This window comes from Pelodiscus sinensis, chromosome 15 (assembly GCF_052426305.1).
Source record: "Pelodiscus sinensis isolate ZL-2025 chromosome 15, ASM5242630v1, whole genome shotgun sequence".
NCBI classification, from domain to species: domain Eukaryota; kingdom Metazoa; phylum Chordata; order Testudines; family Trionychidae; genus Pelodiscus; species Pelodiscus sinensis.
Window position 1 is genome coordinate 33,891,628 of NC_143066.1, and position 27,613 is coordinate 33,919,240.

Below are 27,613 nucleotides of genomic sequence, written 5' to 3' on the forward strand. Positions count from 1 at the left end.
AGTCAGTTAACAACTCTTTTGGCTCCTCACTTCTGGAGAAGACAAACTCCAGAGGAGCCTGACTCAGCCCTGGTGCAGGGGGACAGCAGCATGAGGAGGCAGGGAATGCGTGTAGTTGACCAGATTAACCAATAAGCCTGGGCTTATTGGTTAATCGTGTAGTTGTTTACACAGTGACATCCCTAGTGCTCACTAATCCTCCTGTTTAAGATGATCCTCTTCTGCTGCCTCTTCTATGTGGAGAGTCTGAACAGGGGGAAGCAAACCTGCAAAGTTGCTTTTAACAAATACAGGTTGGTCAACACCGGCCCCAATCCTGCTGACCTCGAGGCTCTCCTCCTCCCACTGAGCTTCCCTGCTGGCTGCCAGCCACCTCTGCTACTGGGCTTCCAGTCCCGTTACGGCTACTGGCCCTCCTGCCACCAGCCCAGAAGGGCTCCCAACCCCAGTAGAGCTGCTGGCCTTGCAGGGCTTCCAGCCACTGTCCCCCATGCTGTCAGACTCCCAGGTGCTGGGGCCCTCTGATACAGAAATGTCTGATCCATTCAACCTATCCCCTTCCCCGAACCCATTTGTTTGAAGCAAAGAGTCTTGTTGTGGGAAGTGTTTTGGCTTAATTTAATTTCTGCCAGCAAAAGTAACCATACGAGGAAGCTGCACCCGGCCTGCTGCATTCCGTGTGTCAGCTGGTGTGGTTTGAGCGGAAACACATTTTAAAATACATATCTTTGGAGCAGGCCAAATTAGAACGCTCAGTTTAAAAGATCTGTATTAGGACCTGGCTCATCAGTTTTGTTTAAGAAGAGCCAAGCCCAGCCCCATATACACTCACTTGTGGTCCTGAAGGTATCCAGTGCCTTAATTGCCCCTGGAGGCATCAGTGAGTAGCGGGGCTTTGTGACAAAGCTGGAAATAGATCCTAGGAGTCCTGAGACCAGTCCTAGACAGCAGAGCCTGCTTACTCTCTTGCAGGGGCTACATTTTCATCCGACTTTGGAGAAACACAAGATCACTGCAAGAGCTGCACATGTTCAGCAGCCATGGCTCTGTCCTGGTTAATTACACCGCAGCTCGATAGCAGCCACGCCTCTGCCTGCAGCAAAGAGGAAGTCCCGTCACTGATACAGGACACTGCTGGGTTTGCCTTCTGAGCTTTCTGTGTTCAGTCAGATAAGTGTCCTTACCACAGACATGACGCTGACCTATAATTAATTCACAGCCTGGACACGCAGGAGCGGTGAGATCTAGGGGAGGCCTTCCGCCAGCTGAACGTCTGAACTGCAGCTTGGAGAGGAGACTCTTTGTTCTGCAGTGAAGTAAACCCATGCTCTCTGCCAGGGCTCTCTGATCAGTGGTCGTATTCTTGTGCGGTCCAGCCCACTGCTTACAATGAAAGAGTCAATACACTGATGGACCCAGGAAGGGATCCTTGGCAGAGCAGCTTGAGAGGGGCACTGCTGAGATGACAGCTTCTAGCCCAGGAGTAGCTTGAAGGGAGGATGGGCTTGGCTGGAGGAAATAATATCCACAGGGTAGGAAATCAAGCCACTGTTAATTAACTACTTTTGGCTCTGCAAAGACTGTAGCAGGTGCATTGTTAGCCAAGTCCCCCACTGAGGGACAAGGCGTGGTTACACCCACCAGCTTGCCTTGGAGGCTTTTGCATCTCTCCCCTCAAAACTATCCTCTTGCCTGATTTTAAGAGTTTCTTGCCAGACCATCCTCTGTTACCTTCAGCCCTAAAGCCTCCTGCTTAGACTAGGGCCGCTCTGGGAACACCACTCCTTACATGCTGCAGGAATCCGGACCATCCAGTTAAGCAAGAAATCTAGGATAGGCCAGGAAAGGTAAATCTTGAAGCATTTTTGGGTCGGGCCTTTGTGCAGCTATTTCAGCTACTTATCCTCCCCTCAGCAATGCCTGGGATATTAACTCTGCACACTTCTCCAGAGATTTACAAAGGTTAGTCACCCTGTCTGTTATGGTGCCGGTTGCCTTAGAAATATGTATTGGTAAATAGTCAACCCATTCCTTGTGTGAGGAAACTAAGTAAACTGTTGGGTGCCTGCTTAAGAGTAACTATGACAATCCTGGTTTTAGGCAGTGTAGGTGGAACTTGGTAATAACTTGTTCAGGTAATATTGTTTACTGGACCAGCGTCTGTGAATGAGTTTTTGCCCAGAAGCCATAAGCTGGCCCTACCATGGAAGTAGTAGGAAAAAAACCTCTTAGTTTACTGTGAGCATTTGACCACGGTTGTGTATAGTCACTGTCACCGTTTCTTCCTTGCTAAAGTGACACTGGAAAAGAAAAGGGGAGGGGTTGAATTTGAACACAGAAACCCACTTCCTCAATTATTAGTAGCATTTTAAAACCCCTTCAGGCCACGGTTTGCAACAGGGCAGGAACGGGGCTGGCTGAGCCCAGACCAAAAGTATCTTTAAAGCAGGGGTGGGAAACCTATAGCCTCAGTGGGGGAGGATCCGGCCCCCAGCTTGCCTGAATTTGGCCCCTGAGGCCCAGGACTCTACCCACTCAACATCAGGGAGCTGGCACTGGCGCTCCAAGCCTGTAGCCCCCTGCGCTTCTCCCTGTAGGGCTGAAGTGCCTGCCTCCTGCCCAACCCCCTTTCCCCCCACCTCCAGCCTGATCCTGCACCCTCCCAGCCCCGCTGACCTCTATCACATTCCTATGCCCTCCCTCCTACCCACACCCCAAGCCCGCTTCCTGGCAGCCCCCTCCCAGACACAACCCCACATTTTTGGCCCCCCACAATCTCCTAGCCTGGGCCTCCCTAGACAGTGATGTGTGAGGGGAATGTGGAGAGTCTTTTTCTGCTTCTGACTCTTAAGTGGCTACACAAATGCTCAACTTAAAAGGAACACTGCTCAGCAGTGGCCGTTGCCGTGGCAAAGTGGAAGTCTGTGGTTCTTCATTATTTTGCTTTTAAGGTGTAATTTATAGAGAAAGGGGAGACTTCCCTCCTACACCGTGGCCACGTTTTGCCAGCAACACGGGTCCCCAGGAGCCACTAAGAGAGTGCAAGGAGCTAGCCCCTCCTTGTCCAGCAGGGGGCTGTTCCACTGCAGGCCACGAGCAGGCTGTCTCTGCGCCCTGCTCCTTCCCCCAGTGCCACCAGGTCTGTACACTTGTGGCAGCTGGACTGGAAGTCGGGGTGAAGCTCAGTGCTGCTCTAATCTGGTGGTGGGTAGGGTTGCCAGATGGTTGAAACAAAAATACTGAACACCCCTACCCCCCCAAAAAAAACACTGGGAAAAAATTCTGTTGAAGGGGGGAAAAAAAGAGGGGGGGAGACCAAAGTTGTTGAGCCCCCACCAAAAAAGGACTCCAAGGACTTGAGCCAAAAAAAAAAAAAATTCTAATAAAACAGTGTGTCCCCTTTAAGAGTGAGTGCAGGGGTAGGAATAGGGGAGCGGGTGAGCACTAACATCCAGAGGAAAGTATTGCTTCCCCTAGGCCTTTTGGCTGGCAGCCATTTTGTGCTGGCAGCCTTGGGGAATCAGGTAAGCATGGGGGTCGGAGGAGCTGGGAGTGTTGGTGGCCAGAGGGAGGTTCGGGGCAGGGAGGAGGCCGGGCGCTGAGTGTTTGTAGGGTTGCCAGGTGCCCGGCATTTTTGCTTCCTGGCTGGGGAAAAATTCAGAAAATACCGGACATCTCAGGTGCCTGGTATTCTCTGAATTTTTTTTACCGGACAGGAGGTGAAAATACCGGACTGTCCGGGTGAATACCGGACACCTGGGAACCCTAGTGGTGGGGCGCTCGCTGAACTAGGCCTCAGCAGCCCAAGCTTTGTTGAGATGCAAACGACCTCCCCCGTGTCCCTATGCCACACTCTGAGCCGGCCTAGGGAGCAATCTGACCCACAACCCTGAATCATAACATTGGGTTAGCAAAGCACCACGGCTTCTCTTTAACTCTGTGGCGCAGCGGCATTGCCTGCCAGGAGCCGGATTTCCATCTCATGCACCAGTTTTGTGGCGTCACTCCCTGGGGCTCCTCCTGTGCGTAAGGGCGAGTCAGGCCCTGCGAGCACGGTTGAGCCCACCAGGAAAGCAGTGTCATGGTGCCATACTGAGAAGCCAAGCGTGAGGGACATTTTTGACCCTTCCTTCCTCTCTGCAACCTGCCAGCATGGGAAAGACGTAAATAGGCCTCAGACTCAGCTGGGATACACTGGGCTGGTGTGCCAGAGCGGGACGAGCAGTCAGTATTTTGCTCAGAAGAAAGAGTGGATATTTGTCGTTGTGAGGACGCTTTGGGTCTGATCCTGCACACGCTTCAGCAGGGCTGCTCACAAGAGCGGTTACTTGCCGATCTCATGTCAAGACTGTTACTCCCAGGCGTCAGGAAACATGGGGTTGGGTCTTCACGGCCACCAGCCTATCCCTTCTAGCTATGAAACTGTCCAACTGAGGGGGAGGCAAAGCAGAATCTTTCCCTGCCTCTGCCTCTTCCCTTCGGCCTTTCGCAGCCAAGTCTCCTCATGAAGCCAGGCACCTCGACTCTGCCAGGTTTGTGGGCCAGATGCGAACGCAACCGGTTGCTGAGCGTAGCAGCGATCCCCTGAGCTCCAAAAGCATCTGCCAAGCTGTAGCGAGGAAGTTCCGGCACTTCCACGTGTCGGCCTCAGAGCCTTGCAGACAGGCCTGGAGACCGGAGGAAGACAGCCCAAGCCTGCTGCGGCGGCTGCTTCTGCTGGAGGCAGCCTGTGCAGCGTTCTGCAGTCCCCAACGCCCACGCAAGGAAGTGGTTACATTTCTCAGAGAGGAAAAGGGAAGTCAGGCTGCTTCAGAGCGAAAACTCCACTTCTGCCTTTCACTCCGGGCTGGTTCGGCTGCCGTTCGTGTCGACTGCCCAGAGTCCATGAACTAGCAGACCCGCCTCGGAGGGAGGGATTTTTCACCTTGCTTTCCTCCTTTTCTCGCTGAGGTAAGTTGTCGGGAATTCCTTCTCCTTTCCCACAGGAAACTGGGCGGCTTGTCCTCTTCTCCTAGCGGAGTGACTGGCCGTACGTTTAACCCCGGGAGTGCTGCCACCAAAAGAAAAATCTTTTTGCTCCTTATGCTGGAGCAGAACAGAGCCGGAGCTACGAGAACGGTGCTGGGATTGGAGTGAGCCTCCTGAGTGAAACAGGCTTTCCCCCCTCTTCCTTTGAAGCAATAATTCCTCCCAGCTGTTGGCTGCTCTTTCTTTTTTCAAATGCTTCTTTTCCAGTGTAGTACCCCACCCCCACCCCCCCAGAGGCCTGGAAGCTCTACTAATCTCTGAGCAGGGATCCCACAGCCATTAATGGACATGGTGCGCTGTACCACAGAGCTGTTAGCCTTGTGCCTCTTCCCAAATCTCTCCCCCCTGGGATTCCCTCCATGGGCAGGCTGGGCTTAACTCTCTCCTTGTTTACACTGCTCAGTTGGGTGGTGGTGTTTCTCATTTAGAGTTTCGCATTGCAGAGTGCGCTGGCTTGTGTTTCTTCTGGTGGTGCACATTTGTACATGCATTGGTGCACATAACAAAATGCATTCCACACATGAATGGAAAAATTGTGCACTTGGATGGAAAAGATTAGAGGGAACATTGGTTACGGGGCTGCTCTCTGTCACTGTGAAAGTGTAACCCACACACCCAGTGTGGTTCACTGTCCCCTGTAGTGGCACTTAGACCACTGACAGTGAGAGATAAGAACAAGGGAGCTCTACTGCCTAAGCTGAGAACCAGCTGGCTTTATTGCTCATGCCGTAGAGGTGCCTACACTAAGCTCCTGAGGTCCTGAGGAAGGGAGTGAGAGGCGAATCGGGACCTCCGATTCCACGTTTGCTCTTTCCCGCCTTGATTTTTCCCCCCTCCGCTAACCCTGCCCCGTCTCTTGATGCAAAGACAAAATGCAAAGGACTCCGGCGGTGCTCTCGTTCCATCCAAAGGGACAGATTCGGCGTGGGTTTCTGCACTACTCCCATTGACACCAATGCAGTGAGAGAAAGTTTCGAGGCCAGTGCACCCTGGGATGTAGGACTTTATTTTCCCTCCGCAGTGGATGAGCGGGTGGGTTCATAGGCAGGCTGGGGATGATGGCTCTGCTCTTTGAGCCACTGTTTATTACTGAAAACATCAGAGCTTCTCCTGGCCTGTCATCTGCTGAGTCTGCCACAGAGGAACTTTGTTGGTTCTGGTTGTGTCTGATAGCCGGGGACTGGGTGAGGGCACCTGCAGTTAAATTCCTTCAGTTGGAATAGGGAAGAGGAAACCCTGGCTGGCAGAGCTGTTGTCACGCTCAGTAGTAAGATTGTTGGCTTCCCTGCCCCGTGGAGGGTTATGGGTAGTGTTCCCTGTAAGCTGTGCACTTATGTGGCTATTCAGGAGAGATTCCCATGTCCCCCAACTACTTTGCAGAGTGTGCTGGCTTGTGCTTCTTATGGTGGTGCACATTTGTACATGCATTGGTGCACTGGTGAGGCCTTGAGCCCGGGCAGAAAAGAAGTGAAACCAGAGGAAGCGAGGGATCCCAGCCAAACTAGCCCTGGGTATCCACTCATCTGTTGCAGGCAGGTGAAGATCCTCAAACTTCCCTTTGTTTTACCTGAGTAGCTGATTGTTCAGGGGCAGGAGAGGATGTGACGGAGCCAACAGATTCAGCTGTTGGAGGGAAAGTTAGTAGAGAACGAAAAGGGATGAGCAAAGGTTTTTTGAGTCTTTATTGTGTGTAAAGGTGACAGGAAAGCCCGTTTTATTAACATGTCCTGCTTCATCCTCGCATTATGAGTAGAACTTCAGCTCTCGCCTAGTCGAACATAGAGTGGGTCTGTGAAATCAAGAGGCCAGGCAAGTGAAACCTAACCTAAGAGAGGAAGTGATTGTTATTCACATTGCTTAAAAGCTTTGTCGCAAGTAGTTGGCAGCAAAGCTCTCCGTTTTTAACTGTTCGCCACCCAGGAGGGTGAGGAAAGCCTTCAAAGGCAGCTAAAGAGTCCACCTGCAGCAATAGAGACAAGGTAAAACCTGATATTCCCAAGGAAAAATTAAGCAAAACTTTCCCCTTCTTGATACGGTTTAAAATCTTCCAGGCTGCCTTGATGCATCAAAAAGAAGGGAACGGGACGGGGGGGAAGAGGGGCAGACACTCCCTTTTCCCCATAGTGGTTCACTGTTAAAAATGAGAGATGCAGTAAATGCACCCCTCCCCCAAACGCATCCTTCTCCTGGAGCAACGTCAGCCGCTTAGTTCTGGCAAGTGACTTCCCATGTTTTTCTACTCCAGGCTTTGCCTAACAGCAGGACCAGCTCCTCGAGGATTCCCAGCTTTCAAGGGGAGTTAGGTACCTAAATAACTTTGAGAAGTTGAACCCAAGCTGCTGTTTGCTGCCAGTTTTATCAGCAGACCTCCTTGGGCACCACGGCCTCGTCTACTCTAGACTGGGCAGGTCGGTTTAAGGTACACTATCCAGCTACACAAAATGCGTAGCTGGATTCAGCTTGCCGTAAGCCGAGCCGCTGCAGCATCCGCATTGAGGGAGGCTGGTGGGAACACATGCTCCGCCGGCTTCCCTTGCTCCTCGCAGAAGGAGTACCGGACGCGGAGGGCTGCCTTCAGCATTGGATTTAAAAGTCCACATTAGACCTGCTAAGTCAAACACTGGAAAATCGACCTCTGCAGAGTCCATCTTCTCTGTAGTGTCGACATGCCCCCGTGAGGCAGTTTGATGGTTCCCAAGCATCTCTCAGCAGCTGTATAAACGGAATGTGCCGTTGCAGGACATCAGCACCACTGCATAGTGATCACTGAAATATCTGGTCTGGGTCATTGGGCCACACAGCTCCCTGGTGTAACGTGGGTGGGTCTATAGCAGGATGGGTAGCTTAAACCCTCTAGTCAGAAACCTCTAAACTTTTAACAAAAGAGATTAGTGTCACGAAGGGGAGGCCTGGCAAAGATGAGAGTACAATGGAGACTCAGTTCCCATTGCAGAATCGTCCTCCTATAACACCAGCTTTCATTTAACACACAAACTTTCAACTGAGTTGGGAAAGGAATAAATACACTCTGGTTCTGATACCTTAATCGGGTCCAAAAGGGAATTATTAGAGACATGTATAAATCAGAACATCACCTGCATTTACTGGCTAATATAAATTACAAGGGGGATTAGTCTTCATGCAAGAACCTGACCAGTAGCTGAGGTCAGGAAGCCGTTTTCCTTCTGAGGACAGTGTCACAGCTCAGGGCAACTGCACCCGTGTTCCCAACTGCAATGTGAGTTCCTCAGCATGTCAGACTGCCCCAGCAGGCTACAGATACCGTAATGACCCACAGTCACCACTCAGCGCTCTCTGAGCAAGCACATGTATTCCTCAGGTGACAGCATTACAGAGAGGACATGAAACACAAAGAAGAGCCTGCATGTGTGCCAATAAGCATCCTGGAGATGACCTTAACTCCAGCCAGGGGGCTGGCAGGGGAGGAGTCTTTCAAAACCCTCATCCTGGGATTTTTCTGTGGTCACAAATTCATAACCATTTTTGCACGGAGAGCATTGTGATCTTGGTTGATTTTGGCCCCCTTGAGGCACACCTGTGCACAGCCCTTTGGCCTTCTAAGCCACAGCCTTTGCTTTGTTTGGGGTGTTCAGTGGAACACATTTCCCCCACATGTGAATCTGTGAGCTTTGTACAGTTTGGATTTTTGAGCCTCGCACTTTCGGAATAGGTAACCAGCAGATAAAGGGCCCCTCTGCAAGGCAAAGATGCAAAAGGCCGAGTACCTGCAAAAGCAGAGGGGGGTATCTTTACACCCATCCCTCACCCTCTCAAGAGATTTCTGGGAAACCCACCTCTTTGTCCCGTAAGTTCATTTTTGTTTGGCACATTGTTTCACGCAGTCCTTAGATGCTCAGAACACGTCCCAGGGTTGACTCTGGTCATGTTCCCCTCTTGCAGCTGTTACATACGCTCCCACAAACATACAAGACCTTTGCATGTTTAATACAATGGCCTCCAAAGAAAGTTAAGCTTAATTTACTAAGGAGCATGCAGGAAATTGCCGGATCTGTCTCAGACAGCCTTGCGCAGTGACGTTTATTACGGGTTTTACAGCTGTGTGTGAATGATCCAGCTTTCCGCATTGCTTGAGACAGGGCTAGCAGGATCCTTGGTTGGATCTGCCAGGGTAAATCCTACATCCTCCACCATCTCCAAGTATCCTCGTGCGTAATTCCTTGGGGGGAGGGCAGCGATGGTTGTTGCGGTTGTTTGAGAAATGGGTAGGCTGCACATTATATGCTGAGACTCAAACCACTAAGTATTGGCTTTTGCTGATTCCTATGTGTGAAAGACCCTGCTTCTCTTGCTCATCACAGGCCTGGCAGGCTGGGATCTGTTATTCGAGACTTTCCCCTCTCCTGAGCGCTCGCAGCTGCCAAAAAGCGGGCCGTGTTTTTTGGCCTCCAATAATAACAGGCTGCAAACGGCTGCAATTAACATCCTGTCTGTCCTGCCCAGGGGCGTCATAATGAACCTCGGCAATTTTCTGAACGCGCCTCAAAAAATTGGCTCCTCGATTCAAATTTCTTCTGAGTGCAGCCGCGCTCAGCAAACTGCAATCTGCTGCCTGTCTGATAGTTCCGGTTCCTTCTGCAGAGTGGGCCCCATCCTGCTTAAAAGTCAGGGTTGGGTTAATTAAAAAAAAAAAAGCTGTAAAAATAACCCCTCCCACTCCAATGCTCAGTATTTCAAACAGCACCACAACGGTTCTTTCATTATGAATTCTGTACCCTGGCAAAAGCCAGCAGTGAGCTAAGCTAGTGGGAGATATTAGTCATGATCTACAGCCAGCTTGTTTGTAATAGAAATGTAGATTGCTTGCTGTCGGGAGGGGAAGAGAAAGGCCTGTTGTAACCGTAAGAGCTGAGATGTTTCTAAAGAGGAAGGAACTCACAGAAGAACCATCTTAGGAAACAAAGATGAAGCAATCCAGCAGGCCAAGAGATTGCATACTTTTCTATACCATCTGAACAATAGATTCTAGGGGAAAAGGGCACCTTCATATTTAAAAGGTTCCCCGATGTGGCAGCAACTTGCTAAGATGATCTGGGTTGACTTTGCCGAGAGAATTTTGATCTTGGTTGATTTTGGCCACTTTGAGGCACACGTGTGCCCAGCTCCTTGGCCTTTTAAGCTGAAGCCTTTGCTCTTCTTGGGGTGTTGCACAGAACAGCTGAGCACGAACCAGAATGAAACCAGTGGTGTTTGCATTGGCTAAATCAGAAGCTGGAATAAAACAGACAGCCTAGAGAATGCAGCCAGGACCATGCAGTGTGTGCTGGGCACTGGAGGGATGCTGAAAATGGACCAGGATAACGCCAACAATTAGACACAGCTCACACGAGCACACCAACAAGAGTGACCAGGCTGAGTGCATTTCCGAGAGGCACCCCCCTGTAACCGGACAATGTTTCCTTCTTTTGCAACATCCTGCAGTAGACACAGCTGGAGACGAGAAGCCAGGCTTGAGGGATCACTGGTCTGATTCAGCATGACAAACTATTGGTCTATTTTTTTCTCTTTTTTTTCTCCCTCCCCCTTTTCCTCCTGCCTTCCCTTATTTATTCTTGGACCTGGACTTTTAATACTCCACTTATCTGAAGCAGTGGTCTGTGCCCACTAAAGCTCATGGTTCCACCTACATGTTTTGTTAGTCTTTAAAGTGCTGCCAGACTATTTGTTGTTTTTTAAGCTTTGGGGGATTTTTTTGGTCTGAGGTCAGCCTCTTTTAATCCCAGGATGCCTAGCCCTGAAATGCATCCTTCCAGGGCAGCTGGGGGGAGCTTATACAGCCCCATGCTGGCGGGATCACGTTCTCGTTCCCCGTGGGAATAGTGAACCATTAGGGTGGCTTGCGAAGGCATCCAGCGGGGGACTGAATGGCTCTGGGGCATGAAGCATTTCACCACTTAGGGGCCAGCTCGAATCCAGCCCTGATTTGTTAATGACAAACCATGCTGCTCCGCGGTTCATCAGGTGTGAGCGGCTGGGGGCGCTCTGTCTTGGGCACCCTTCCTACAGGCGTCTGAACTGGCCTGGGCTTGGGCAACGTTACGTACGTAGGGCAGGTTTGCAGCTTCCCCCCTTCTGTAAACAGAGAATTAGCCTCTCTAGGGTGATCAACCCAGCACTGCCCCTCGCCCATCTTATGAGAGCTTAGCGGGGAACTGGCTCCCAGTAGGTGACGACGTCTAAGGTCAGGAAGAGGCCTGAGCCATAGGAAAGATGATTCCCAGCCGCAGGCCGTTTCCTCAGCAAGGAGGTGACTCAGCGAGCAGAGACTCTGACGACACCCAGATGGAGCAGGCTGTTCCCAGTGCACTTAATTCCCAGACCCATCACTGTTCTTCCAGGCTTTGCCAAAGCGCCATGTTCTGCTCCCACCGGGGCAGCTGAGGAATGGGAGGCATGTGAGGGAGGAGGTGGAAGGCACAAGGACAAGGGAGGGGTTGGTACCGCCAGCTGCTCTGTACTCCAGCTGATGGAATGGCTCTCTGGGATCACACTGACTGTCCCGGCCAGGAAGAAGGGGGGGGAGGCAAAATAAGCAGCAGTTCTTCTGGCACATCATGCATCTGCCCCCAATTCTGGGGCAGGTTCTCGTGACAGCACCAGATTGGTCACCACCCCTCCCGCCCATACACCGTGTGTAGCAACCAGCCAAGAACATATGTGCCCATTAGGATGGGGCAGCACCCAGTGTGTTTAGTCCTGGCCCAGCTGCAGCATTTTAGCTCCTCTGCCCCCAATAATGAGAGCTCCCCTGGTGTTTGCAGACATTGCAGAAGCCACCTCCCCTGCATGGCGCGTCCGTTTCACTGTCCCTGCATCCTCCTCGCTTTTTATCTCCTTCCTTGTGTTGCCTCTGGATTTGATCCACCCTAGACTGCGTGCTATGGGGCAGAGACTGGCTTAAGTACGTGTCTGCACAGCACCAAGCCATGCGCCGCGCTGATCGAGGCTGCTAGGGGGCCACAGCCTGCCCAGAAGTGACCGCAGTAAAGCTGATTTCTAGGCGAGCCTCAGACTAGCTCCCCAAAACGGCCCGAGATCATGCACAACTTTGTGCTTAGCCTGCTCCAATCCTCTCCTGTCCAGCCTGAGCATGTGCCGGGTCTGTTCGCTTCAGGAGCGGGACCCAGCACCAGGAAGGTTCATGAGTGATGAGAAAAAGTCCCTTTTCTAGTCTGAGCCAGCTTCCTGTTTTTTAAGGTCATCAGGCCCTTCTTGTTTCCTTTAAATGCCCTGCCTGTGACAAGGTGGCTGCCAAAGGGCCATTCCAGGGAGATTTGCAAAGGGAACTGGATGGAGGCCTGTGATGTAGTGGGCAGGCCATACTCTCTGGGCAACTACTGGTGGCTGTGTGTGGGCTGTGGTTGACCCCTACTGGCCGGTACCTGTAGCACTGCCCAGCAGGACGGCTGCCTTAAGTCAAAGACCCAACCTGTCCGACCGGTTGAGGGCAGGCAGGGAAGAAAGGAAGGGAGGTTTCGGGGGAAGGGGCAGTTGCAGACTGGGGAACAGACGGGAGTCAGCCTAAACAGAGGGCTGGAGGTCTAGGGGGGGTGATGGACCTCCCTAACCCAAGGGCTGTGTCTAGACTGGCAACTGCTTTTGCGGAAAAACTTGCCAGCTGTCTACACTGGCCGCTTGAATTTCCGCAAGAACACTGACGATCTCATGTAAGAAATCAGTGTTTCTTGCGGAAATACTATGCTGCTCCCGTTCGGGCAAAAGTCCTTTTGCACAAAAGCTTTTGCGCAAAAGGGCCAGTGTAGACAGCTCAGATTTGTTTTGCGCAAAAAAGCCCCGATCGCGAAAATGGCGATTGGGGCTTTTTTGCGCAAAAGCGTGTCTAGATTGGCCACGAACCGCAAAAAATGCTTTTGCTGAAAAGCATCCGTACCAATCTAGATGCTCTTTTCCGCAAATGCTTTTAATGGAAAACTTTTCCGTTAAAAGCATTTGCGGAAAATCATGCCAGTCTAGACGTAGCCAAGGGGTCTGAGGCATCCTGGCCCAGACTCCTGTAGCCACATCACGTCTATGCTGTGCTGTTTCCTGGAGGAGCAATAAACCCTCTTTATTCTCTGGCTGGCGGAGTCTGTTCTTGCTGCTACAGGGCTGCAGGATTTGGGGGAACCCCGACTCGGCATCACAAGGCCTCCCTGTGTGCTTCAAGCAATAAGGCTGGCTGGCTGGTAATATCATTTGCCAGAGCATGGGCCAAGGTTCCCTCTAATCTTTTCCATCCATGTGGGGAATAAATTGTATGTGAACAAGGCGTGTGTGAATGTGCACCACCTGGAGAAACAAAACGCCTGGCTGTGGGTGCTGTGCCAATCAGCCGGGCGGCATTGGAATCTCTCCTGAATGGGTGCACAAGGGCCCAGCTTACAGAGAACACTGGAATGGACCCAGAGGCTTAGCTTAAGTCTCTTCTAATTTTGCACCAGAAACCTCCCTCCATCAAAGCCAGATGCATAAGGGGGGTAACCTACCAGACTAGTACGAACCCAATGCTGACTTGTGAGAATCAGCCAGTCTTAAGAAATTCTTGGGGCAGAGTTGGTCAAAGAGAGAGAGGGCTGTGTGTGATTTACTGGCTTTTCACTGGCTGGAGATCAAGGTTCAAATCCAGCCTTACTTTAACAATGAATGAATGAGTCCTCATCCCAGTTACTGGTGACCCAAACAACTACAGAGATCACAGTTCATGGGACTGGTCTGAAATCAGATCTGAAATTCAACAGAGAGAAGAGCAAAGGACTGTAGTTAGGAAGGAAAAATAAAATGGGGACCAACAGGCTAGGCAGGCGTACTGCTGATACGTGTGATAGGGGTCCACCACGTGGAGTACGAGTCAGCAATGTGATATAGTGGCAAAAAAGGCTAATGTCCTCATAGGGTGTAGGTGTAGTAACAGGCATGTTTAGAGGTGACTGGTCAGGGAGAAACCCAGGGGCACTGGTTATGTGATTCTCCCCCCAACCTGGGGAATGGCTGGAACAGCCCCACTCTGTCCAGGTCCTGCCTCTCCCCACACTTACTCTGTCCCCATCTTGCCTTTTCCCCAACTAAGGCAGCCCAGGGGGGCCTACTGCCCATCTATCTTAAAGAACTGGAAGGGACCTTGAGAGGTCATCAAGTCCAGTCCAGTCCCCCACCCTCATAGCAGGGCCAAGTACCATCCCTGACAGATTTGCCCTAGGCCCCTAAATGGCCCCCTTAAGGATTGAATGCACAGCCCTGGGTTTAGGAGGCTAATGCTCAAACCACTGAGCTATCCCGCCCCTCTGTGCTCAGCCCACCTTTGCTTCCCCTGTCACCACGTTGCTCCACTTCATGCCAGGGGCATCCTGCACTCTCCCCCAGAGCAGTGCGGCCAGGAGCGCAAAGCAGCGGGGCTGCCTTGCTCCATTTCCCCTGCTGCTGCTGGTGAGTGCAGGGGAGCGGGACCTCTCCTGTGGGTGCCAGGCCTTCACCCCCCCGCCCCGTTAACCCCTCATTGGCTGCTGGCCAGTGCCTCCCACCCATGGCATATGGTATAGGGGGCATGCAGCCCATTCCCCCACTCCTTACCCCTGGGTGTACTCCATTTGTAGCTATAGGGAGGTAATTGTCCCTCTCTACTCAGCCCTGGTGAGGCCAGTTCTGGGCACAGAGCCGTGGACAACCTGGAGAGAGCAACACAAATACTAAAAGGGTTCAGAAAGCTGATTTGTGAAGACAGATTTGAAAAATGGGTATTTTTAAAATCTCGTCCCAGCCTTCGATTATATTAGGAGCTGTTATAAAGGGGACAGTCCCTGATTTTTTTCTCTCCCCTGCTATGCCACTTCTTGGCTGTGACTTCTGCCTATTAATCTCAAAAGATTTCAGCCCCCCCCCCCACGCACTCCCCCACCCGATTTCAACTGTCAGCAAACAGGGCAGACAAAACACAACTCCAACACCATTAGCATGAGAAGAGAGGCACCTAATGATGCCTATTTAGCTTTGTTCTTTGAACAATTGGGGGGAAGGGAAACCATATAGCCTCCAGACCAGAATCACATTCCCCTACCGCTATAGAGCTCTGAAAAGCTGAACCCCTGCATTTGCAAGACTCTTTCTGCTAAGCGTAAGCCCTCTCGTTTGGAACAATGTAGCACAGTCCTACTTCCCTGTATTCCTACACAATTACAAACCTTGGTAACCATAGACATACCCAGGGTTTCTCTCCCATTCCTGCTAGCTGGAAGGGACGAATTCCTTCAGATCCTGCTTACATTGCTGTCCACTGAAGCTAGGAGAGGAAGGACTCCGCTTAATCTGCTGCAAGGGAGATTCAGGTTCGATATTAGGGAGATGCTTGTGTTGGGATAGTTAAGCTTTGGAACTGAGCTCTAAGGGGGACTGTGGACTTTCCCCTCATTGGAGGTTGTTACAAACAGGTCAGGCTAACGCTGGTCTAGGTGTACTAGGCCAACCACTGGAGAGAGGCTGGACTAGAGGACCTCTGCAGGGCCCTGTCAGCCAGAGGTGCAGCGAGGGTGTTATGCGCCCGGGGCAAAGGCAAAATTTGCGCCCACCCCCACTGCCGCCGCGTGGCAGGGCCCCAAACATGGTGCAAGGCTGAGCCTGACCCTGGGAGGAGGGGGGAACTCGTACCATGTCTTCCCCCACCCCCTCCAGTTTGGGGCCAGGCTTCTGCACGCACTAACCCATTAGCGGAGATGGAGGAGGGTCAGGTTGGGGGTCGAGAGGTGGGGAGGAGGAGCAGGCGAGCCGAAGGATGACAGGGGAAGTGGAGAGGGACTAAATTGGCACCCCCCCCCCAGTGTGGCACCTGGGGGAAAATCCCCCCCCTCCGCTCTCCCCTCGCTACGCCAGTGCTGCCAGCCTTACAGTTCTATGGTTCTACGCAGGTTCATGCCAACTGGCCTTCGGTTTCAGTTGTCATTGCACACCAGTGTGAGACTCAGCATGAATCTGCTGAGTCAGGCCAGGGTGACCAACGAGCAGATCCTGCTGCCCACCCTGACAGTAGCTGGCTCCCTTGGGTGGGCAGGTCCTTTAAATACAGCTGACGAGGGTCGTCTTTCTACCGGGTGATAACATCGGTGTTTTTTCTCTTTCGTTCCAGCTGAAAAGCCATGGCCTATCACAGCTTCCTGCTTGAACCAATCAGCTGCCATGCCTGGAACAAGGACCGAACCCGTAAGTATGCAGAGCCCTTCTCCTGCATGCACACCAGCGCCATGGGGGAAACCAGGCTACGCGGGTGTGACTGACTTAGCAGCACTGGCGCATGGACCATGCTGCCCTGATAAAGGTCCCAGGACTCAGCCCCATCCTCAGAGCACAGAGTATGCAGAGCTGGCCCCACTGGCGTCCCTTCATGGCTGGCTCTCAAGACTGGGAGACCCCTATGGGGGGCTTATACCTACTCATTCATCATTGCTCTAAAGGTGACCTGGGCCCGAGACACAATGGTCTCTCCAGGTTCTGAGGGCCTCAGATTCTGCAGGGAGGATTTCAAATCTGGGGCCCTTTTCAAGGTCCAGATCCCAGTTCCAAACATCCAGTAAGTCTGGGGGCAATGGGATTCTGGCATTTGCTCATGTCCCGGCTCTGAAGCAGTTCATATGGCAGGATAAGCCCCAGGCGCACTGGGGTACCACAGCCGGGGCAGCTCCCATGCCTCACTTTCCCCATGTCTCCTTGCTAGGAGTCCAGTGCAGCAGGCTCAGAGGGGCGATCCTGGGACCAGGAGCACCCCATGCGCTGTGGTCTGGGGGACCCCACGCCCAGGGGGCAGCAAAGGGCAGAATCGAGGTTGAAGGGAACAGACGGGTATGGGGAGTAACAGCTCAGTTCAAGACATTTCAAGATAAACTGAGCTGCCTTTGTGGCCTGCCCGCAGAGCCCCCGGGCGGTTGATGGTGAGTGACGCCATCTCCTCCCCAGCTGTGGAGCCCCCGGGCGGGCAGTTTCAAAGGGCTGCAGTGAGCAGGTCAGAACAAACAGCGCTTTCTGTAGGGGCCAGGGGAAAGGAGCCATGCGGCTGGCTGTAGGCAGGATGGGCCGGGCACAGGCAGCGCCACGCCTTGACAGCTGGCATTCCATAGGGTCCCTCCCAGCAGAACGGCTGGCCTTCAGGAGAGGTGGGCGGAGCCTAGTCTGGTGGTGGGCGGAGCCTTCCTCCCCCTTGCCAGTTTAACTCTGAGTGGAGAAATCAATGCCTGGGGCTGCAGCGTGTGGCATGGACGGTCTGGCTGAGGCGCTCAGCTGGACAATTCGCATCCAGCTGCTCCCCTCCGGCGCTAGGTCTCCGCTAACTTCATCCAGCTGGCTCTTGTCCTTGTGAGGGCCTGAGCAACCAGCTGGCACAAGGGCTAAGACCCTTCAGGGCTGGGGAACCTATTGGTCCAAGAGCCCCAGCTTGCCTGGATTCAGCTCCTGAGGCTCAGGGCTCCCCTCAAGTACTGGGGAGCCAGCGCTGGTGCTCCAGCCCTGCGTTGTCTCCCTTCCCCCTCCCCCATGGACCGGACCGCAGGGCTGGAGCTCCAGCACCCCACTTCTCGTGCAGATTCCCAACCCCAGCCTGCTCCTGCACCCTACCTCCCATACAGCCCTCCCACCCCAAGCCTGCTTTTTGGCAGCCCCTCCCCTAAATTTTTGCTCCACCCCAGAGCCTAGGAGGCCCCACAGAATCTACTAGAGTGGGCCCCTCTAGGCTCTGGTGTGCAAGGGGGCTGTGGGGGCATCTTGCTGCTTCTCAGGCGGGGGCCACGTCAGTGAGGTGGTTGTGTTTTTTGGGGTTTTTTTGCATCTTGCTTTTGTGCTGCCCCCGATTGATTTTTCTATGAATCAGGGGCACCCCACCCCAAAAGAGATTCCCCACCCCGTCAGCGATGTTTGGATCTAGCACTGTCTCCCCTTCGTGTCCCTTTTGTCACCCCCCTCCTACCTGCGTAGAGGCCCCTGCCCACCACTTGCTAATGCCAGCTTCATCACCAGCATGTGTGACGTTTGTCTCCTAGGCCCTCTCTCTGCCACACACACGGCCACGCCCCATGTTCCCCATAACAGCGACATCAGTGTCAAGCTGGGATCTGGCTCCAGACACAGGGTCACAGGATGGGCAGCAACAGAGAAGGCACCAGCCATGGAAGGTTGGAAGAGAAAGGCTCGGGGCCTCTTTTAAGTGTATGGCTGCTCCATCGGCTCTGGTATTCGGCCAGCTAGAGCCCCTCCGCCCTGCCCCATAGCACTAGCCAGGTTAGAGGCTGTCCTGCCTGACCCTTGCTGGCCAAAAGCGAACACCCTGAAACATGAGAATGGCTTTTCGCACCGTGAGCTTCGCCTGAGTAGCCACATGCTGCATTCATAGGCGTCACATGGTCCGGCTCTTCCTTGGACCCCAGCTGCAGTACTTGACACGCACCCCCTCACCCCCTAATGGCTGGTCACTTAACCGCTATTACTGTTCCACAGAGTTTGCCATCTGCCCAAACAACCACGAGGTGCATATCTACAATAAAGCGGGGGGAAAGTGGAACAAGGCCCATGAGCTGAAGGAGCACAACGGACAGGTGACAGGTGAGGCAACACGTCATTGGACCAAGGGACCCTCTTCCCGGAGATCAGCCAGGCAACACTGCCCCTCGACACAGCTGCATGTGATGGGGACCTAAGGAGACAGCCCCCGGGTCAGAGGAGGGCTCCGTGCTTGGCAAGGCACTCAGGAGGACGTGCTTGGATCTGGAGTGGGGAGAAGGGAGCAGTGTGGTGAGGATCTCATCTCAGCTACAGGCCGGCCACAGCTGGTTGTATTGCTAGCGAAGCAGAGCTGGGCTGGATTAGCCTTAGCTGGGAGACAGGCATGGAACACAGCGATGCTGCAGGAAGTGGTGTTATGTGAGCCAGTAGGTGGTGCTCTTCCCTTTGTCGCGTCCTAGCACAGCAGTAGGGGGCACTGTGCTGTCTGTCAGAGATACCTGCGAAGGGGCTCCCGCTTCGGGGTCATGCAGCACCCAAAGTGCTTTCCATAGTGGATCTCCCGCTGGCTGAGTTTCCTGCTGGCCTCGTTCCTCTTTCCTCCCTGGGGCATTGCTGTGTGCTGTCAAACAGCTGCCACGTTCCACCCAGAGGTGGCTGCATTTCAGGGGCGGTGAAGGAATTCATGCTGATCTCATTGGTTGAGCAGCAAGGGATCTTGCAGGCGCAGGGCGAAAGGTGCCGTGGAAAGCTAAGCTTCTGCTGCTAGCCAGAGGCCAGGAGCAGCTGAAAGCCCCCTCCCCCCCCCAGGGATAAACTGCAGCTACCTGGCGAGTTGGCTTGAATCCTTAAAGTGGGGCTGGGGCAGCACATTGGAGCTCAAGGCCACAACACCCTGCCACTGCCAAGGGCTGGGAGGGAGAGAGGTTTGGAGTCGAACCAACAGTCTCCAATGGGAACAGCATCCAGCCCCATCCTGCCCCTTGTAGGCCTGCTAGGGGGGGGGCAGATTGTTCCTACAGCCCCCTTTCCTCAAAATCAATATGCTTGCAGCTTCCTGCCTCCAAAGGTCTATTTGAACGGCTGCCTAGGGGCCTGGCTGACTTTCCGGGAGGGGGTGGCTCTGTAGCAGGAACCCCGGATCCAGCTAGGCAGCCTGGGGCACTGAACTTGAAATGACACTAGTGAATGCAGTGGGGGGGGGGGGGGGAGAAAGGGGTGATGTTTGGGAATTGGAGGCTGGCCGCAGAGGGGGAAGGAAAGGGCAGGGGTGCCCCCTGCTGGCCATTTTGTTGGTTTTGTCTCGCCTGTGTTCTAGGGGACAGTAAACTAACCCCAAGCCCTCGTGCCAAACGCAGAGCGCCCTGCGGCCCAGCTGTGAACGTGGCAACTGGGGAGGTTCGGAGAGCTGAGGAGAAAGGAGTTGGGGAGCAGAGACATAGATCTTTGGGCCAGAAGGAGCCATTATGCCATCTAGGCTGCCCCCCGGCAAAGCACAGGCTGGGGAACCTCCCCCAGCGTTCCCGGCCCCGGCCCCGGCCCTGTGACCTTGGCTCTCTGTGTTTCAGGCATCGACTGGGCCCCCGAGAGCAACCGTATTGTGACCTGTGGGACGGACCGCAACGCCTACGTGTGGACCCTGAAGGGCAACGTCTGGAAACCCACCCTGGTTATCCTGAGGATCAACCGCGCCGCCCGCTGCGTGAAATGGTCCCCCAAGGAGAACAAGTTTGCCGTGGGCAGCGGCTCCAGGGTCATCTCCATCTGCTATTTTGAGCAGGAGAACGACTGGTGAGCCCTGGCCCTTTGGTGCGCCAGCCTCCAGGGGGAACGTGCCCCAAGGGGTCGGGGGCTCCTACCCTGCTGCTGAGTCAGGCACCCTGCTACCCGCTCCTCTTGCCCCTTAGGTGGGTGTGCAAGCACATCAAGAAGCCCATTCGCTCGACGGTCCTCAGCCTGGACTGGCACCCCAACAACGTCCTGCTGGCCGCCGGCGCCTGCGACTTCAAATGCAGGTGAATGAGGAGTCCTGGAGAAAACACTGAGCCCTGGGGGTGGCGAGGTTCTGGGGGGCTCTGGGAAGAGCAGCAGGGCTGCCCTCTTGCCTGACATGCTCTGTGGCACGGGGCCGGGTTGGGGGATCACCCTGCCGGCTTTGGGCTGGCACAAAACTGCCTTGCCCTTTGCTCAGGGAAAGTGAATGTCACCTCTCCCCTACCCCCGCCTATTGCTGACCAAACCTGGGCCCCAGCTCAGAGCGCCCCAGGCTTTGGGGAAGAGCTGGCCCTGGACTGGCTCCTTGCCGTGTAGCTCAGGCCTATTGTTGGCTCTTCCTAACCAGCAACCCCTGCAGGGCAGAGAGCAAAGTCTCCTGTGTGGGCCCGACCCGGGGCGAGCGTGGGACTAACATCAAGAGCCAGCCCAGAGGGCCTGTTGGCCAGATCCAGGCAGAACTTGGCCCTCCGGGGTTCAGAGTGGCGCAGGGCTGGGGGCGGTGTGTGAGGGCGGCCTCCCTGTGGTGGGCTGCCACCCTGCCTGCGGATGAAGCAGCTGATGGCATCTCGGCGGAAGCGCCTGCCTCAGGCGTCCCTCAGGGAGATTCCCGCTAGTTGTTCTCCACCCTGCGGCGGGTCTCATTAGTGGTGTGGCCCAGCCCAGCTCCCTGGCAAAAGATCCATCACCGTGGCCTTTCGTAAGGCAGCTGGGCCTCAGTCAGGAGTGAGCGAGGCCTGTTGGGGAGGGAGGGGAGAGTAGCTCCCCCTTCCGGGTTCGAACATCCAGCGGCGCTCTGGAGCTCAGCGCGCATCCCAGGGAGGGCCACGAGGCCTGCTCGCGGTGGCGTTACCAGGGTTACCCACCCGCTCAGCGTATTCCTCAGCCAGGGCGCAGGCTTCTGGACTCTGCTGCGTCTCCCGCCACCAGCACCTCGCCCCTGCCCACCCAGCGCAGGCGGCAGCCCACAGCGGCGCTTCCTTCCCCGCAGGATTTTCTCGGCCTACATTAAGGAGGTGGAGGAGAGGCCGTCGCCCACGCCGTGGGGCTCCAAGATGCCGTTTGGGGAGCTGATGTTTGAGTCGAGCAGCAGCTGCGGCTGGGTCCACAGCATCTGCTTCTCGGAGAGTGGCAACCGCGTGGCCTGGGTCGGCCACGACAGCACCGTCTGCCTCTCGGATGCCAACAAGAAAATGGCGTAAGTGGAACGGCCACAGCCCAGAAACTCGCATCTCCGGGGGGGCTGGACGCAGGGTCGGGCAAACCCAAGATCTTGTGAGAACCCACCAGGGGGATGGTCCTGCCTGTGCAGGGCAGTGAGAACCTGGCTGGCTAAGGGCTTGAACCCGCGGTTCAGGGCCGGCTGAGCAGGCTGCCGGTGGCCTGGAAGCTGGAGCAGCTGGGGGTTGGGTAATTCAGACCTGAGGGGGAGCGACTATTGATCTGTCGGGAGGGCTCTGGGAAGGGGCTGAGCGCCCTGCTGCTGACTGGGACACAGGAGAATAGCCCAGGGCAGCATGTGAAGGCTGAATCCACCACGCTGAATCCAACTCCATCTGCTGCCATTCTCTCCCACCCTCAGCCCCACCCAGCCTGATCCTGCCATGCCAGGGTGAGGAGGGAACCAAGTATCCCAATCTCCCTTGGCCTCTTACCCGGCTCTCCTCATGGTGCCAGCAAGGGCTGGCTACACTTGGATGCATGCAGGCTCATGGCTCAGGCTACGTCTACACTGCGGGTTTTTTGCAGAAGAGGAAATGCAAACGGAGTGCTCATTTGCATATCCCGCACACTCATTTGCATATCTTCTTCCGATCCTTTTTGCGGAAGAGGTTTTGCCGCTAAAAAGCAAAAAGAAAGTGTGGACGGGGCCATTTGTCACAAAAATCCCTTTTGCGCAAGAGCCTGTCAACCTCATTTTTTGAGGAATAAGGGATCTTATGCAAAAGGAGTTTTTTTCTGACAAACGGCCCCGTCTACACGGGGCTTTTTATCGCTAAAACCTCTTCCGCAAAAAGGATCGGAAGAAGATATGCAAATGAGAGTGCAAGAGATGCAAACGAGCACTCCATTTGCATTTCCTCTTCTGCAAAAAACCCGCAGGGTAGATGTAGCCTCAGGCTCAGGAAATCTGGGCGCCTGTGCTGAAAGGCTGAGTTCCCAGAAGGGCGCGATGTGCAGCCAGAAAGCTGCCCGAGGCGCTAACTGCTCTTGGTTTCTCCCTGCCTAGGGTGGCCTCGCTGTCTGTGGAGACTCTGCCGCTCCTCGCGGTCACCTTCATTACAGAGAACAGCCTGGTGGCAGCGGTAAGTCTGCGGCTCGCGCCGGGACGCTGAGAGGCTGCTCTGGTGCCTGGCAGCTTTGCTCAGCGCTCGCTGTCGCTGTTTCCACAGGGCCATGACTGCTACCCGATGCTCTTCACCTACGACGAGAGCCAGGGCTCGCTGACCTTCGGCGGGAAGCTCGATGTCCCCAAGCAGAGCTCCCAGCGGGGCCTGACTGCTCGCGAGCGCTTCCAGAACCTGGATAAGAAGGCCAGCTCCGAGACCAACAACTTCACCCTGGAAACGCTGCACAAGAACAGCATCAGGCAAGTGCTGGGTGGGGCACCGGGAGGGACCTCGCCTCACACGAGTCCTAGAGACAGGCTTGGGGAAGAGCTAAATCCAGCCAAACCCAAATCCCAGAGTCGCCTCCTCATTTTGAGGGTGTTCAGCTTCCAGTCAGACCATATAAGTCTGGGATTTGCTGAAACAGGAGGCTTGTACTGCAGGAGCCCAAAGGGCTAGGAGCAATGTTCCCTCTCTTTTTTTCCCACCCATGTGCAGAATAAATTTTGTTACATGCGCCGAGGCATGTGCAGATGTGCACCACCAGTAGAAACACTTGCTGCTAGCTTGGGCAGCTGAGGGCGCTCTGCTAATCAACTGGGCAGCATTTGAATCTCTCCTGGGTGGCCGCCCAAGAGCTCAGTTACAGGGAACACTGGCCAGGAGCATCTCCCTGGCCTTTCTGCAGGGAGAGCCTGCCTCTGCTTGCCAGAGGTACCTGCTCCATGCAGCCTTGTTAGCTGGGAAAGCCCCTGCTGGTGGCTTTCACAGCTGAAGGTGGTGAGTTGGGTTGAATGAGACAAACTTTGGCAATGCTCTCCGGTTGGATCCAGCCTTCCAAAGACAGACATGGGAAGGTGGTTGGTGGTAAAATAACCCCAAAGCTTAATGAACTCCAAGGCCAACATGCTGGCTTAGAAAGCCTCTGTCAGATGCTGAGGCCAGGGCAGCCAAATGCCAGACTGACTGTCCCACGTCTGCCCTCTCCAGCCAGATTTCCGTGATCGCCGGTGGCAAAGCCAAGTGCTCCCAGTTCTGCACCACAGGAATGGACGGGGGGATGAGCATCTGGGATATCAAGGTAAGTAGCCTGCGCAGCGAGCCACGGGAGAGGTGTTTGCGAGCTTCGGATCTTCCGGGGTCACCTCCGATCACAACCTGAGGGCCAGGTCCTGCTGGCAGCTCCAGCCGTGTCACTGCCGCATTGCGGCGAGCTGGCTTTCCACAGCTGCAAAGGAGAACGTGGCCCCACAACCCTTCTGCACAAGCTATTGCTGGCTCAGGGGAGTGGCACTTCTGCAGTCCCATTGGGATTCTCAAAAGCACCAGGCTAGGGGAGTCACCAATGAAATGAATAGGTAGAAGGTTTAAAACAAACAAAAGGAAGTATTTCTTCAGGCAGCGCCTGGTCAACCTGTGGAACTCCTTGCCAGAGGATGTTTTGAAGGTCAGGACTTCAACAAGGTTCCAAAAAGAACCAGATAAATTCATGAGGATAGGTCCATCAATGACTGTTAACCAGGATGGGCAGGGATGGTGTCTCTAGCCTCTGTTTGTCAGAACCTGGTAATGGACGACAGGGGATTAATCACTTGACGATCACCTGTTCATTCCCTCTGGGGCACCTTGCATCGGCCACTGTCTGAAGACAGAATACCAGGCTAGAGGGACTTTTGGTCTAACCCCAGTGTGGCCGTCCTTACGGGCTTTGGCACTCCAAAGCCAACTCTGAGCAGCCCTTAAAGAACAAGCAGCATTTTTATTTAGCAGGGTTGGTTTTGAGCTATCATCACGAAAGACCCAAACAGCAGGGGAGGCTTTCACAGCCATTTCAAATTTGGGACCACCAAATTTGGCTGTTAGAAAGGTAATGGGCAGCCAGTGACCTTGCATCTCTGGCTTGGTTGCGCTTTCATTACACGTTGGGAGCATTTGGATGCTGGTTATCAACATTCAGTCTACTAGGCAGGACAGGGCTAGACAGGAAGAAGGAAGCTGGTTTTACTCTGAAGGTGCTCGAGGAACATTCTGTGCAACAAAAAGCTTCCATTTCATGTCAGCGCATGTCCCCAACAATATTCCCTATAAGCTTTTCCATCCATGTGTGGATTTTCCCCGACCACGTGAGGAATAATTTACGTGCACTGAGGCATGTGCCAATGTGCACCACCCATAGAAACAAAACCTGTGGGTGCTTTGTGAATCAGCTGGGGTGGCATTAGAATTGCTCCTGAGCAGCCACAGAGCTTACAGGAAACCCTGGTCCCCAGCACCCAGTGATTTGCAGTTCTGCGGCACCCAAATGCTGGGAGATTCGGATCAGCACCACAAGGCTGCTTGCAGGCGAGTCCTGATACCCAGCGCACAGACGTTTCCGTAACACACAAAGCCACTGCCCCGTTCCCCACAGCCATGCTGGAAGCTCCTGCTTGGTGGTGCAGGCAGAGAGCTACTAATTGTTGTTCCTACGAATGTGCCATTCTCTGCTACGATTGGCAGAGATTCGCCGTCACAGGCCAGAACACGGCTCCCCTTTCCTTCTGTTGACATATATTCAGAGTGCCAGCTGGAGCGTTTCACACCGATGCTCTGGGCCACTCTCACATGAGCACAAATGATTAATAGTCCTTGTGTAAGAAATGCTACCGCCCTCCAGCCGAGACAGGCTTGGAATGGGATCAAACATGCATTAGAAGGACTGCCGCCTCACCTACAGCTCTCTCCTTGTGTGATTCCACCCATCCCGTCACACCTAGTTCTATCTGGCAGGGACGCTCTGTCTGTGATTTGACCTACCCAAATATTTCTCCAGTCCGGTGGGCAGCATTCCTGGAAAGGGATTTTTAAAATTCAGCATGAGCACAATGACATTTAGAACATGACGCTAGCCCCTATGATCAGAGGAGCCTGCAAAAGAAATGAACACACCCAACTGGCTCTGATGGACAGTTGACTTGTACAGCCCTTTGGAACAATGGAGAGCTGTAAATCTAAGGGTGTGTCTAGACTACAGGGTTTTGTCAACAAAAGTGGACTTTTGTTGCCAAAACTATACCTGCGTCTACACTGCCGCTAAGTTCTGTCGACATAACGTCGACAGAACGCAGCAATTTTGTTGACGGCTGTAAATCTCATTCTACGAGGAATAATGCCTTTTGTCGACAGAGTTCTGTCGATAGAAAGTGTTATTGCATCTACACTGTCCTTTGTGTCTACACTTCCATGTCGACAAAGCGACTTGTTGGAACTGGATGTAGTCTAGTTGCTCTTTGTCGACAGTATCTGTCAACAAAACTTCTATCGACAAAAGCCTGTAGTCTAGAGGTACCCTAGGTGCCAAAAAAGAGAGAGAGAGAGAGAGTGTGTGTGCGCGCGCGCGCAGGAGTAGGGGGGAGGGAGGATGCCTCCCCAGCATAAAACAAACAGGCCATGGTCTGCAACCAGCTTTGCATGTCTACACTAAATCACACCCTTACTGGTAGAAATAGGTTCTATAGAAATGTATCTTAGTCCCCATAGAGATATAACAGTGTAGTCAATTAACTGATCGACCAATAACCAAAAGCTTAGAGATTAATGCTATAGACTACATGCATTTCCCCAAACCCTTGCTCGTAAATTTTTAGCAAGCTGGCCAGCAGCCCGGCTCAGTTCTGGCTTGCGACGGGTCCGGGACCTACCCCTGCTGTGGCTCTGCACTTCAAGTGCATTAGGAGCTGGGTGGGCAGGCAGCTCGGCTCAGTTCTGGCTCACACCAGATCCGGGAGCTCAGACCCCCACTCGAGAGGGGCTGCTGCCACTCAGCACTGCTGCCTTTATAGCAGAGGCAGCAGCACAGGACGACAGGCAGCCGGTCTGCGAGGGGAGCTGGGCTTTAAACTGACTCCCCTCATGGACCAGCTCCCACTCGGCACCCCGCGCTGCTGTGTCTGTATCAGAGGCAATGTGCGGAGTGGCAGGGGGCTCCTCCAGCCCCACCCCCAGGGACTATAGAATAGTTGAGTAACCGACAGGAATTCATGAGATGAACCGACTGTTCAATTAACCGCTATTAAACATCCTACGTCCCCATGCAGAGTAAGTTAGAGCGGTCCGCCTGTGTCCACATTACCAGGCAGTGTTGTAAGACTCATTCTGCTAATACAGAAGAGCAGTACGACTCTTCAAGGCCTACAGAGATGGCCCAGGAGGGGCCGAGCACTGGAGCGATGACTGATTGAGAGCCCAGGGGTCTGATGTGGAAGCAGGCATGTTTCCATGGGCTGTGCTTGCTCTCTGCCGTTTAGCCGAGTGAGTCAGTCGTCTCATTTGCAAGGGCTGGGCTGCCTAGACCATTTATTCCTCCTCGCTCCTCTCCTACACCCAGCGAAAAGGATTTGTTGGAAATCTTTGCTGTTTCCCTCGCAGAGCCTGGAGTCCGCGCTGAAGGATCTCAAGATCAAGTGAGGGAGCCTGCGGGGAAAAGGCCCCGTGCAGCACCGTCAGCCTCTTGCTCTCGTTCCAATTCTGCTTGCTGCTTTCTCTGTATGGCGTTGAGTTTAGACCAAAGACGACTTTGATATTTGCAGATCCTCATCTCCCCTGGCAGCGGTGCAACCGCCTAGGCTCAGGGAGCGCGTGTCAGCGGAGGTAAATTAAGTACGAAACAATTAAGTAGTTTTTTTAAAAAAACTTTTTTAAATTTTAAAACAGTGCACCTATGCTGGTCATAAATTGCTGAAAGAAACAAAAAATAAAAGTCTTTTTCATGTAAA

At 53.8% G+C, this 27,613-nt stretch overlaps 1 protein-coding gene across 2 annotated transcripts; it reads left to right on the forward strand.

Moving 5' to 3' along the window:
* The first annotated feature begins 1,905 nt into the window (after positions 1-1,905).
* On the forward strand, positions 1,906-27,613 carry ARPC1B (actin related protein 2/3 complex subunit 1B). Of its 2 annotated transcripts, none has more exons than XM_075899685.2 (10): positions 1,906-1,962; positions 16,181-16,254; positions 18,535-18,639; positions 20,106-20,328; positions 20,445-20,552; positions 21,521-21,727; positions 22,760-22,835; positions 22,923-23,123; positions 23,854-23,940; positions 27,267-27,613. In XM_075899685.2, exons 2-10 carry the CDS (start codon positions 16,191-16,193, stop codon positions 27,303-27,305), a joined length of 1,110 nt encoding a protein of 369 aa, XP_075755800.2. In that variant the 5' UTR covers positions 1,906-1,962; positions 16,181-16,190; the 3' UTR covers positions 27,306-27,613. The 2 variants fall into 2 exon arrangements, with proteins under 2 accessions (XP_075755800.2, XP_075755799.2); XM_075899684.2 differs by lacking the exon at positions 1,906-1,962 and adding an exon at positions 4,510-4,950.

Excerpts from the sequence above, each read along its gene's own strand:
- ARPC1B (XM_075899685.2), top strand. The coding sequence starts at position 16,191 with ATGGCCTATCACAGCTTCCTGCTTGAACCAATCAGCTGCCATGCCTGG. Across the intron at positions 20,329-20,444 it reads TTTGAGCAGGAGAACGACTG|GTGGGTGTGCAAGCACATCA; the intron begins GTGAGCCCTGGC and ends CTTGCCCCTTAG. Across the intron at positions 23,124-23,853 it reads ACAAGAACAGCATCAGGCAA|ATTTCCGTGATCGCCGGTGG; the intron begins GTGCTGGGTGGG and ends CTCTCCAGCCAG.